At 46.7% G+C, this 13,987-nt stretch overlaps 1 protein-coding gene across 2 annotated transcripts in view; it reads right to left on the reverse strand.

The window, feature by feature from the left end:
* Positions 1 to 318: 318 nt before the first annotated feature.
* Positions 319 to 13,987, reverse strand: part of ift70 (intraflagellar transport 70) — a 55,132-nt gene continuing 41,463 nt past the window's right edge. For both annotated transcript variants that reach the window (XM_045719667.2, XM_045719666.2), the window contains exons 14-19: positions 11,153 to 11,363; positions 7,927 to 7,998; positions 7,646 to 7,749; positions 6,318 to 6,396; positions 5,221 to 5,350; positions 319 to 3,680 (exon numbers count right to left, since the gene is read on the reverse strand). In XM_045719667.2, the coding sequence (XP_045575623.1) occupies positions 3,544 to 3,680; positions 5,221 to 5,350; positions 6,318 to 6,396; positions 7,646 to 7,749; positions 7,927 to 7,998; positions 11,153 to 11,363 (733 nt within the window). In that variant the 3' untranslated portion in view covers positions 319 to 3,543. The remainder of the gene's footprint in view (positions 3,681 to 5,220; positions 5,351 to 6,317; positions 6,397 to 7,645; positions 7,750 to 7,926; positions 7,999 to 11,152; positions 11,364 to 13,987) is intronic.

Genomic DNA, 13,987 nt, shown 5'->3' on the forward strand with positions numbered 1-13,987 from the left:
TGAGATGCAGTGCCACTCAGTAGCCCCGAAATGTTGAATGGATGACGGTGATGAATCAGATATATTATACAGAAACACTTTTCCAAGTGATGAAAATGTATTTTTATTGTAACAGGGGTACTCATCCACCAGGTTTGGAGTCAATTCCAGTCAATTCAGGAAGTACACTAAAATTCAAATTTTCTTTAATGTTTTTAAATTAGTAATATTTTGGATTTGGAATGACTTTCTGAAATTCCACTGGAATTGAAATGGAATCAAACCCAACCCTGTCGTCCACTTCATTCACTACCCCAGAATCAGAATCACAAACCACTCTCACCATGTACATTTTCTTTTTATTCTGTAGAAAACAAATATAATTGAATATAGACTAAATAACGGTGACCAACCTTTTTAAACAAACGGTAAAAGAGAAGTTACAAAATCACTAAAACGTCAAAGTTTGCATTCCAAATCCCCCACCCTATTTCCTATGTAGTGTACAACTTTAGACCGGAGCCCAGAACAAGGCCTTTCTCCTCAGGAAGTTACAGCTGTATAGTGTACTACTTTAGACCAGAGCCCATGACAAGGCCTTTCTCCTCAGGAAGTTACAGCTGTATAGTGTACTACTTTAGACCAGAGCCCAGAACAAGGCCTTTCTCCTCAGGAAGTTACAGCTGTATAGTGTACTACTTTAGACCGGAGCCCAGAACAAGGCCTTTCTCCTCAGGAAGTTACAGCTGTATAGTGTACTACTTTAGACCAGAGCCCAGAACAAGGCCTTTCTCCTCAGGAAGTTACAGCTGTATAGTGTACTACTTTAGACCAGAGCCCAGAACAAGGCCTTTCTCCTCAGGAAGTTACAGCTGTATAGTGTAGTACTTTAGACCAGAGCCCAGAACAAGGCCTTTCTCCTCAGGAAGTTACAGCTGTATAGTGTACTACTTTAGACCAGAGCCCAGAACAAGGCCTTTCTCCTCAGGAAGTTACAGCTGTATAGTGTAGTACTTTAGACCAGAGCCCAGAACAAGGCCTTTCTCCTCAGGAAGTTACAGCTGTATAGTGTACTACTTTAGACCAGAGCCCAGAACAAGGCCTTTCTCCTCAGGAAGTTACAGCTGTATAGTGTACTACTTTAGACCAGAGCCCAGAACAAGGCCTTTCTCCTCAGGAAGTTACAGCTGTATAGTGTACTACTTTAGACCAGAGCCCAGAACAAGGCCTTTCTCCTCAGGAAGTTACAGCTGTATAGTGTACTACTTTAGACCAGAGCCCAGAACAAGGCCTTTCTCCTCAGGAAGTTACAGCTGTATAGTGTACTACTTTAGACCAGAGCCCAGAACAAGGCCTTTCTCCTCAGGAAGTTACAGCAGTATAGTGTACTACTTTAGACCGGAGCCCAGAACAAGGCCTTTCTCCTCAGGAAGTTACAGCTGTATAGTGTACTACTTTAGACCAGAGCCCAGAACAAGGCCTTTCTCCTCAGGAAGGTATAGTGTCTACAGAGACAGGAAGCAGGCAGACCTAGACCACAGGTTAGTACTATAACCCCATAGGATTCTGGTCAAAAGTAGTGCACTATACAGGGAACAGGGTGCCATAGGCCCTGGTCAAAAGTAGTGCACTATTTAAGGAATAGGGTGCCATAGGTCCTGGTCAAAAGTAGTGCACTATGTAGGGAATAGGGTTCCATGTGAGACTAGTGTTAGGGGTTGTAGTATAAGCATATGGACATACTCTCCCCTGAAGACACAACAAGCACACACATATGATATAATATATAACAATATATATAGATATAGATATAAAACTATATATATATAGTTATATATATATATATATATCAATAAATATAAATGTATATATACACACACACACACACACTGAACAAAAATATAAACGCAGCATGGAAATTGTTGGTTTCATGTTTCATGAGCTGAAATAAATGATCCCAGACATTTTCCATACGCACAAAATGCTTATTTCTCTTAAATGTTGTGCACAAATGTGTTTAGTTAGTGTCAGTGAGCATTTCTCCTTTACCAAGATAATCCATCCACCTGACAGGTGTGGCAAATCAAGAAGCTGATTAAACAGCATGATCATTACACAGGTGCACCTTCTGCTGGGGATAATATAAGGCCACTCTAAAATGTGCAGTTTTGTCAAACAACACAATGCCACAGATGTCTCAGTTTTGAGGGAGCGGGCAATTGGCATGCTGACTGCAGGAATGTCCACCAGAGCTGTTGCCAGAGAATTTAATGTTAATTTTTCTATCATAAACCGCCTCCATCGTCGTTTTAAAGAATTTGTCAGTACGTCCAACCAGCCTCACAACCACAGACCACGTGTTACCACGCCAACCCAGGACCTCCACATCCGGCTTCTTCACCTGCGGGATCGTCTGAGACCAGCCACCCAGACAGCTGATCAAACTGTGGGTTTGCAAAACCGAAGAATTTCTGCATAAACCGTCAGAAACCGCTTCAGGAAAGCTCATCTGTGTGCTCGTCATCCTCACCAGGGTCTTGACCTGACTGCAGTTCGGCATCGTAACCGACTTCAGTGGGCAAATGCTCATCTTCGATGGCCACTGGCACGCTGGAGAAGTGTGCTCTTCACGGATGAATCCAGATTTGAACTGTACCGGGCAGATGGCAGACATTGTGTAGGCGAGCGGTTTGCTGATGTCAACATTGTGAACAGAGTGCCCCATGGTGGTGGTGGGGTTATGGTACGGGGCAGGCATAAGATATGGACAATGAACACAGTTGCATTTTATTGATGGCGATTTAAATGCACAGAGTTACCGTGACGCGATCCTGAGGCCCATTGTCGTGCCATGATAATGCACAGCCCCATGATAATGCACAGCCCCATGTTACACATTCCCCAATCAACAGCCTGATCAACTCTATGTGAAGGAGATGTGTTGTGCTGCATGAGGCAAATGGTCCCACCAGATACTGACTGGTGTTCTGATCCACACCCCTACTTTAAAATGATAGATATCTGTGACCAACAGATGCATACCTGTATTCCCAGTCATGTGAAATCCATAGGGGCCTAATGCATTCAGTTCCATTTAGTGATTTCCTCATATGAACTGTAACTCAGTAACATCTTTGAAGTTGTTGCATGTTGTGTTTATATTTTAGTGTCATAATAATAATATCAGTAGAAAGGTGTTTTTCTCTGGGCCCAGGCTCAACTAAACTAAAGACGCTCACATGAATGAAGCCCCATGGCTTCTCCCACTCTGTGTGTGTGTGTGTGTGTGTGTGTGTGTGTGTGTGTGTGTGTGTGTGGCTGTGTGAGATGAGGAGTGAGCCCTGAATATGCTTAACGGAAGTCAGAACAACAGCTTGTAACTTTCAGATGATGCAGAAAATAACAACAAGCCAAATATATAATGTACTATAACAGCTCATGTGATGTGATCCAGGTTGATAGATTTGAACTGGTTGGGGTGTAGAAAAGGTTTTAAAAGGCTTTAGTGTAAACTACTGGTTCTGTCCGATGACATCACAGGCTCTGTTCCGTTCTAGTGCGACATCACTGGTTCCATCCGATGACCTCGTAGAAGAGAGCTTTGAGGAGGCGTGACTCGTAGGTGACTGTGTTCTTTCCGATGTGCATCCTGTCCTCCTCCAGTGGCTGTTCTAGCATGGCTGGCTCTGTCTTACCATACACTACAGGGAGAGAGGGAGGGAGAGGGGGGAGGAGAGGGGGAGGGGGGAGGGGGAGGAGAGGGGGGAGAGGGGAGGAGAGGGGGAGGGGGGAGAGAGAGGGAGGGAGAGGGGGGAGGAGAGGGGGGAGAGAGGAGAGAGGGAGGAGAGGGGGGAGAGGAGAGAGGGGGGAGGAGAGGGGGAGGGGGAGAGGGAGAGAGGGGGAGAGGGGAGGAGAGAGGGAGAGAGGAGGAGGGAGAGGAGAGAGGGAGGGAGAGGGGGGAGGAGAGGGGGAGGGGGGAGAGGAGAGAGGGGGAAGGGGGAGAGGGGAGGAGAGAAGATCGGAGAGGGACAAAAGGAGGGTAAGAGCGTGGGAGGGTAAATGATGTGTTGAAACTGTGTGTGTGTCTGTCTGCACGTGTCTGTAGGTGTGTGTATGTGAGCGTGCACGTCTGTGTGTGTGTGTGTCTGTCTGCACGTGTCTGTATGTGTGTGTATGTGAGCGTGCACGTGTGTGTGTCTGTGTTTGTCTGTCTGCACATGTCTGTATGTGTGTGTATGTGAGCGTGCACGTGTGTCTGTGTGTGTGTGTGTGTGTGTCTGTCTGCACGTGTCTGTATGTGTGTGTATGTGAGCGTGCACGTGTGTGTGTCTGTGTGTGTGTGTTTGTCTGTCTGCACATGTCTGTATGTGTGTGTATGTGAGCGTGCACGTGTGTCTGTGTGTGTGTGTGTGTCTGTCTGCACGTGTCTGTATGTGTGTGTATGTGAGCGTGCACGTGTGTGTGTGTGTGTCTGTCTGCACGTGTCTGTATGTGTGTGTATGTGAGCGTGCACGTGTGTGTGTCTGTGTGTGTGTCTGTCTGCACGTGTCTGTATGTGTGTGTATGTGAGCGTGCACGTCTGTGTGTGTGTGTGTCTGTCTGCACGTGTCTGTATGTGTGTGTATGTGAGCGTGCACGTGTGTGTGTCTGTGTGTGTGTGTTTGTCTGTCTGCACATGTCTGTATGTGTGTGTATGTGAGCGTGCACGTGTGTCTGTGTGTGTGTGTGTGTGTCTGTCTGCACGTGTCTGTATGTGTGTGTATGTGAGCGTGCACGTGTGTGTGTGTGTGTCTGTCTGCACGTGTCTGTATGTGTGTGTATGTGAGCGTGCACGTGTGTGTGTCTGTGTGTGTGTCTGTCTGCACGTGTCTGTATGTGTGTGTATGTGAGCGTGCACGTGTGTCTGTGTGTGTGTGTGTCTGTCTGCACGTGTCTATATGTGTGTGTATGTGAGCGTGCACGTGTGTCTGTATGTGTGTGTATGTGTGTGTGCACGTGTGTGTGTGTGTGTGTGTGTGTGTGTGTGTGTGTGTGTGTGTGTGTGTGTGTCTGTCTGTCTGCACGTGTCTGTATGTGTGTGTACGTGTGTGTGCACATGTGTGTGTGTGTGTGTGTGTGTGTGTGTGTGTGTGTGTGTGTGTGTGTGTGTGTGTGTGTGTGTGTGTATGTGTGTGTGTATGTGAGTGTGCAGGTGTGTGTGTGTGTGTGTGTGTGTGTGTGTGTGTGTGTGTGTGTCTGTACCTTCACAGTGCTCCAGGAACTGAATACACTCTTGAACAACTGAGTCCCTGATCATGATCATGTGTTTGGCCGTGTTCTCCAGCAGAGACAGGAAACAGCGCTTAGCATAGAACCAGGTGTCTGTTCCCAGCTACACACACAGGACAACAACCATGAGAGAAGGATACGAAATCCTGGTCAGAGGAATAGAGATTTCCTTCTTATTCCCTCCTGATTCAGGGAATCTTCCAACTAGGATTTCTGGACAACCAGGCTGGACATTGTGTTACCAGAATTCCACAACCCTGGGAGGACAGGGATATACACTCAGGAGACTCAAAGTCAATTTGACAGGTACCCTGATCTAAACAACTTGTACCTGGCCTGAAAACCAGTTAAAACCAGTTAAAACCAGTTCAAACTCACACAAGCTAAGAAATAAGATGGAGACGGGAGGATGGAGGGATAGTTTAAGGTGTTCAATAGCCTTTTTGTGAGATAATACCCAAATTATGTGCACAGAGAAAGGGGAGATTATGGAGGCATCTACTGTGTAGCTCAGTGGAAGAGTGGGTGGTAGAGAGTTCTAGAAACTCAACAACACTCCTACAGAGATAGTCTAGTCTAGAGTATCTCTTGTGAGGGACGGTCATGTGTAGTCTAGTCTAGAGTGTCTCTTGTGGGGGACAGTCATGTGTAGTCTAGTCTAGAGTGTCTCTTGTGGGGGACGGTCATGTGCAGCTCAGTGTGTGGTTGATAGAGTTGTAGGAATGACAACAACACTCCTGCAGAGACACTCTGTGTGTGTTCAGCCGGCTGAGAGAGCGGACACAGGTGCTGAACTCTGGGCTATGTTTCGGTTGGCCAATATCTAAACAAAGAACAAACACCCTGGAAGGATGTGTCCCAAATGACACCCTATTCCCTATATAGTGCACTACTTTTAAACAGAGTAGTGCACTACTTTTAAACAGAGTAGTGCACTATATAGGGAATAGGGCGTCATTTGGGATATAATCACAAAATGTATGTCAGGGGTGAAGTGGTAGAAACATCCAAAAACATTGGCTTTCCAAGAGAATGTTCCAGAACTGCCAGATAGAAAAACAATGTGCAACCTTCTTGTTGTACGGTTCCAGACTCTTGATGACACGGGTGATCCCGAAGTCGTAGTTCCCCTTGGCACAGTACAGGGTCCTGGAAGAGAGATATAAACCCTATTAATACAGTACAGGGTCCTGGAAGAGACATAGAAACACTATTAACACAGTACAGGGTCCTGGAAGAAACATAGAAACACTATTAACACAGCACAGGGTCCTGGAAGAGACATAGAAACACTATTAACACAGTACAGGGTCCTGGAAGAGAGATATAAACCCTATTAACACAGTACAGGGTCCTGGAAGAGAGATATAAACCCTATTAACACAGTACAGGGTCCTAAAAGAGAGATATAAACCCTATTAACACAGTATAGGGTCCTGGAAGAAACATAGAAACACTATTAACACAGTACAGGGTCCCGGAAGAGAGATTTAAACCCTATTAACACAGTATAGGGTCCTGGAAGAAACATAGAAACACTATTAACACAGCACAGGGTCCTGGAAGAGAGATTTAAACCCTATTAACACAGTATAGGGTCCTGGAAGAAACATAGAAACACTATTAACACAATACAGGGTCCTGGAAGAGAGATTTAAACCCTATTAACACAGTATAGGGTCCTTGAAGAGAGATATAAACCCGATTAACACAGTACAGGGTCCTGGAAGAGAGATATAAACCCTATTAACACAGTATAGGTCCTGGAAGAAACATAGAAACACTATTAACACAGTACAGGGTCCTGGATATCATAAGGTGAATGCACCAATTTGTAAGTCGCTCTGGATAAGAGCGTCTGCTAAATGACGTAAATGTAAAAATGTAAATGGAAGAGAGATATAACACCATTAACACAGAACAGGGTCCTGGAAGAGACATAGAAACACTATTAACACAGTACAGGGTCCTGGAAGAGAGATATAACCCCATTAACACAGTACAGGGTCCTGGAAGAGACATAGAAACACTATTAACACAGTACAGGGTCCTGGAAGAAACATAGAAAAACTATTAACACAGTACAGAGTCCTGGAAGAGAGATATAAAGCCTATTAACACATTATAGGGTCCTGGAAGAAACATAGAAACACTATTAACACAGTACAGGGTCCTGGAAGAGACATAGAAACACTATTCATTAACACAGTGTAGTGTAACAGGACCTGTCAATGTAACCAGTGATGTAGTGGTAAAACAATAGGTGGGTAAACTGAGTGAAGTAACGGCTCCCTATACTTTCAATGCATTTTGCCCCCGAAAGGTGGGTGAAAGGAGTTTCTGTAAGTTCACCCTCCACTACACCGCTGAAGGACTTAACCATGTAAATCCAACTCACCCTATAACCAGGTTGACTATACAGAGGTGGAAGACTTTCTTATCAGGGTCGTCGTAAGAGATCTGCTCTTCCTCCTTCTCAATCTTCCTCATCAGTTCTTCAGCCTGAGGAGAACAGGGTTACAGGAACAGTGGTGGGCTCAGATGTTTCACTGTATTTTATACTGTACACTCACTCACTCACTCACTCACTCACTCACTCACTCACTCACTCACTCACTCACTCACTCACTCACTCACTCACTCACTCACTCACTCACTCACTCACTCACTCACTCCTACCTCTTCGTTCTGGCTGGTCATGATATAGGAGACACACAGGTTAGCCAGCACAACAGCACTGACATTCAGGATCTGGAGGGGGGGGGGGGGGGGAGAGAGAAAGGAAGGGGGGTGAGAGAGAGGGGGAGGGAGAGAGAGAGGGGGGAGAGAGAGCGAGAGAGGGGGAAGAGAGAGAGGGGGTGGGAGAGAGAGAGAGGGGAGAGAGAGAGCGGGGAAGAGAGAGAGAGAGAGAGGGGGAAGGGAGCGAGAGAGAGCGGGGGAGAGAGAGAGGAGAGAGAGAGCGGGAGAGAGAGAGAGAGGGGAGAGAGAGAGGGGGTGGGAGAGAGAGAGGGGAGAGAGAGCGGGGGAGAGAGAGAGAGGGGAAAGAGAGAGAGGGGGTAGGAGAGAGAGAGAGAGAGAGGGGGAAGGGAGAGAGAGAGAGCGGGGGAGAGAGAGAGAGAGGAGAAAGAGAGAGAGGGAAGGGAGAGAGAGAAAGCGGGGAGAGAGAGAGGAGAAAGAGAGAGAGAGAGGGGAGAGAGAGCGGGAGAGAGAGAGAGAGGGGAAAAAGAGAGAGGGGGTGGGAGAGAGAGAGAGCGGGGGAGAGAGAGAGAGGGGGTGGGAGAGAGAGAGATCAGTCAGAAGGACACTTTGGGAGAAGGACAGACCTGCGTTGGTAAACTGTGGATGTTCAACACTTCATCACTCCAGAAACACTAAAGTATCATGCAGAGATGAGACACAGCATTCAGAGCATCCCTAATGGCACCCGATTCCCTACATAGTGCACTACCTTTGACCAGAGTGCTATGGGTGATGGGCAAAATTAGTGCACTTTGTAGGGAATAGGGAACCATTTGGGACTCGTTCCAAGGTGTGAGACTGGCCACTGCATTTAGAGTCACTGCACTCTGCCACAAGGGGTGAGACTGGCCACTGCTTTCAGAGTCACTGCACTCTGCCACCAGGGGTGAGACTGGCCACTGCATTTAGAGTCACTGCACTCTGCCACAAGGGGTGAGACTGGCCACTGCATTCAGAGTCACTGCACTCTGCCACCAGGGGTGAGACTGGGGTACAGGGACGTGGGTGTGTGCGTGTTACCGAGGGTTTACGTTGGCAGGGACACTCCTGTATATTACAGTGTTCCAGCTATGTAGCCAGCAGGGGAATGGGAACAGAGACAGGTTTCATTTCAACAGCAGCATGACATCACCAGACCTCCTATTCTCCTGTAGTTTATATGACTATGGTCAACAGTAGTCCACTACAGGGGTGTTCTGAACAGAACTATAGTCTATATGACTATGGTCAACAGTAGTCCACTACAGGGGTGTTCTGAACAGAACTATAGTCTATATGACTATGGTCAACAGTAGTCCACTACAGGGGTGTTCTGAACAGAACTATAGTCTATATGACTATGGTCAACAGTAGTCCACTACAGGGGTGTTCTGAACAGAACAATATAAGGTGGGCCGTGTACATTCAAATGGTATTACACAGTGCATTCTGAAAGTATTCAGACCACTTGACTTTTTCTACATTTTGTTACGTTACAGCCTTATTCTAAAATTGATTAAATTATTCTCCTCAGCAATCTATAAACAATACCCAATAATGAGAAAGCGAAAACAGGTTTTTAGACATTTTTGCAAATGTATTAAAAAAAAAAAAAATTACATTAATATTTAGCCCCTTTGCAATGAGACTCGAAACTGAGCTCAGGTGCATCCTGTTTCCATTGATCATCCTTGAGATGTTTCTACAACTTGACTGGAGTCCACCTGTGGTAAAATCAGTTGATTGGTCATGATTTGGAAAGGCACACACCTGTCTATATAAGGTCCTACAGTTGACAGTGCATGTCAGAGCAAAAACCAAGTCATGAGGTTGAAGGAATTGTCCGTAGAGCTCCGAGACTGGATTGTGTCGAGGCACAGATCTGGGGAAGGGTACCAAAAAATGTCTGCAGCATTGAAAGAACCCAAGAACACAGTGGCCTCCATCATTCTGAAATGGAAGATGTTTGGAATCACCAAGACTCTTCCTAGAGCTGGCCGCCCGTCCCAACTGGGCAATTGGGGAGAAGGGCCTTGGTCAGGGAGGTTACCAAGAACCTGATGGTCACTCTGAAAGAGCTCCAGAGATCCTCTGTGGAGATGGGAGAACCTTCCAGAAGGACAACCATCTCTGCAGCACTCCACCAATCAGGCCTTTATGGTAGAGTGGCCAGATGGAAGCCACTCCTCAGTAAAAGGCACATGACAGCCCGCTCGGAATTTGCCAAAAGGCACCTAAAGACTCAATGACCATGAGAAACAAGATTCTCTGGTCTGATGAAACCAAGATTGAACTCTTTGGCCTGAATGCCAAGTGTCAGGTGTGGAGGAAACCTGGCACCATCCCTACTGTGAAGCATGGTGGTGGCAGCATCATGCTGTAGGGATGTTTTTCAGCGGCAGGGACTGGAAGACTAGCCAGGATCAAGGGAAAGATGAACGGAGCAAAGTACAGAGAGATCCTTGATGAAAACCTGCTCCAGAGCGCTCAGGACCTCAGACTGGAGCAAAGGTTCACCTTCCAACAGGACAACGACCCTAAGCACACAGCCAAGAAAAGGCAGGACTGGTTTCAGGACAAGTCTCTGAATGTCCTTGAGTGGCCCAGCCAGAGCCCGGACTTGAACCCGATTGAACATCTCTGGAGAGACATCAAAATAGCTGTGCAGCAACGCTCCCCATCCAACCTGACAGCGCTTGAGAGGAACTGCAGAGAAGAATGGGAGAAACTCCCCAAATACAGGTGTGCCAAGCTTGTAGTGTCATACCCAAGAAGACTCGAGGCTGTAATCGCTTCCAAAGGTGCTTCAACAAAGTACTGAGTAAAGGGTCTGAATACTTATGTAAATGTGATTATCAGTTTTTTTTATTTTATAAATTAGCAAACATTTAAAAAAATAACTGTTTTTGCTTTGTCATTATGGGGTATTGTGATGTCATTATGGGGTATTGTGATGTCATTATGGGGTATTGTGATGTCATTATGGGGTATTGTGATGTCATTATGGGGTATTGTGTGTAGATTGATGAGGGAAAAAAACGAATACATTTTAGAATAAGGCTGTAACGTAACAAAATGTGGAAAAAGTCAAGTGGTCTGAATACTTTCCAAAGGCACTGTATGTAATCCCTCCCTCCCTCCTTTCCCTCGTCCTCCCCCCATCTCTCTCCTTCTCTAGTTAACTCACGTTGTCATAGTGTTTCTTAACGATGGGTTCGTAAAAGCCGATGGCTTCCTTGTACTTGTTCTCCTGCATGAAGAGAACGTGAGCCACGTTGAGCTTCCAGGTGTCGTGTTCATTACAGAACTCCACCGACTTACGGAAGATCTTCTCAACCATTTGGTAGTTCTCCCTGTTCCAGTAGATCTTAGCCTGGGCCATCAGAACTGGGATGTACCTACAGGACAGGACAACAGTTATATACCCATTATATACAGTGGTTCTTCCTATAAATGTTGCATCATACAGCACCTTGCGGGCTGCTGCAGCATTCTGTGGAACGTTATCTAATTGTCAGCCATTTTTTCTGTTAATGTAAGTTAGTGCTAATTTGACCACCAGAGGGCATCTTTGAGAAGCATTTGATAGTCTTCCATATTGGCATTACCAGATAATTAAAACCTTTTTTGAAATAACATAGTATATGGGATTGATTTTAAGAAATGTGGCTTAATTCATTTCATTAATATTATGGTGTTTCTATTCAGAGAAAAATGAAACTCTCAGGGTTTCCGTTAGGATGGAATGGAAAATATGGCGCTGTACAACGTGACGTCGGGAGTAGGCTACAGCAGAAGACGATTGGAGGATTCTAAATTGTTTGCCTTCATTAGACAACTTTGTTACAATATTTCTGTAAATCAGTGATATTTATTCCCATAGTAATTCATTATGGATCCAGATCTAAATCACCATCTGCATTTAGAAAGAGTATTTTTATCATTATTTTATTAACGAAAGCATAAAGATGCTGATGAAGAAATACAGTACTGTTCAGTATGTCAATATTCTTTTAAAATAAATAAGACCTGCACCACTTTTAAGAGCACATTACTCAACACTAGTGAGACTCATTTCGCATATGTTAGTGTCACGACTTCTACCAAAGTTGATGCCCCTCCTTGTTCGGGTGGTGTTCGGCAATCGACGTCACCGGTCTTCTAGCCACCATTGATCAGTTTTTCATTTTCCATTGGTTTTGTCTGGTCTCTTTACACACCTGTTTCATATCCCAGTAATTATATGTTGTGTATTTAACCCTCTGCTTCCCCTCATTTCTCTGTCGGTGATTGTTTGTTTGTTATGTACGTGTTGTTTATGTATCGGTGTGCGACGGGTTATTGTTTTACCCAGATAATTTTTCTACGTGGGTTTTGGAAATAAATACTCCATTTTTTAACCACTCTGTTTTCTCCTGCCCCTGACTTCCCTGCCACCTACATACACGGACTATGACAGAATCACCGACCAATTCTTTGAAGTCAGCAGGAGAAGATATCCCGGACAGGGAGGTGGAGGAGCGCATCCAGAAGAATGCAGAGAGACTATCACATCCATGCACTGCTATGGATCGCGCTGTTCAGCTGATGGACCGCTTGGAGAGACGGGAGATTCAGCCAGCGCCTCCACCAGCCCAACCGGGGTTGATCCAAAACGCCCCTTGTCAACCTGAACCGGGTGGTATCCGTCTAGCCATGCCTCGGGGTTACGACGGAAGTACTGCCAACTGCCGGGGTTTCCTGCTCCAATTAGAACTTTATCTGGCCACGGTCCACCCAGTTCCATAAGACCATGAGAAGATTTTCGGACTCGTCTCGTGGCTTACCGGGAGAGCCCTGGAATGGGCCAGCGCTATGGTTGAAGGAGGAGATACGGCGTTGGACTGATATGAGGAGTTCATCCGCCGTTTCCGGGCAGTCTTCGACCACCCACCCGAGGGCAGAGCGGCGGGTGAGCGCCTCTACCATCTGAGGCAGGAGACGAGGAGTGCCCAGGATTTCGCATTGGAGTTCAGGACCCTGGCAGCCGGTGCAGGATGGAATCACGGGGCCCTGATAGATCATTATCGCTGCAGTCTGCGGGAGGACGTCCGTCGGGAGCTGGCCTGTAGAGACACCACCCTAACCTTCGACCAGCTGGTGGATCTGTCCATCCGGTTGGACAACAGGCTGGCTGCTCGCGGACGTCCAGAACGGGGTCTGGTGGTTTCATCCTCCCGCACCCCCTCTCCTATAACCATGGAGCCAGGAGAGAGGGTGCACAGGGAGACCGGAGGGAGTTCCCGCTCGTGTACCATCGGTGACCGCAGAGGACACACTGCTGGTTGGTGCCGGGTAGGTTCTTCTGGGAATCGAGGTAACATGCAGGGGGCTCTGGCGCCACCCCAGGTGAGTAGGCACCATTCTCATCCAGAGCCCTCTGTTGCTCATATATTTCTGTCTGTCACTTTTCCAGATTTTTCCCCTCATTCCCAGCATAAAGCACTAGTAGATTCAGGCGCGGCTGGGAACTTTATTGATCAAACGTTGGCTCATAGTTTAGGGATCCTTATTGTACCGGTGAAAGTACCTTTTCCCATTCACACCTTAGACAGTCGACCATTAGGGTCAGGGTTGATTAGGGAGGCCACGGCTCCATTGACTATGGTGACGCAGGGGGGGTCACAAGGAGAAAATTAGTATTTTCCTTATCGACACTCCTGCGTATCCGGTGGTGCTGGGTCTGCCCTGGTTAACTAGTCATAACCCCACTTTTTCTTGGCCACAGAGGGCTCTTACGGGGTGGTCGCGAGAGTGCTCAGGTAGGTGTGTAGGGGTTTCCGTTGGTGCTACTACGGTGGAAAGTCCAGACCAGGTCTCCACCGTGCGCATTCCCCCTGAATATGCCGATTTGGCTCTCGCCTTCTGTAAAAGGAAGGCGACTCAATTACCACCTCATCGACAGGGGGATTGTGCGATAAATCTCATGGCAGACGCTACACTTCCCAAGAGTCACGTGTATCCCCTGTCCCAAGCGGAGACG

The sequence above is a fragment of the Salmo salar genome, chromosome 06 (assembly GCF_965601325.2).
Source record: "Salmo salar chromosome 06, fSalSal1, whole genome shotgun sequence".
In the NCBI taxonomy this organism is placed as follows: domain Eukaryota; kingdom Metazoa; phylum Chordata; class Actinopteri; order Salmoniformes; family Salmonidae; genus Salmo; species Salmo salar.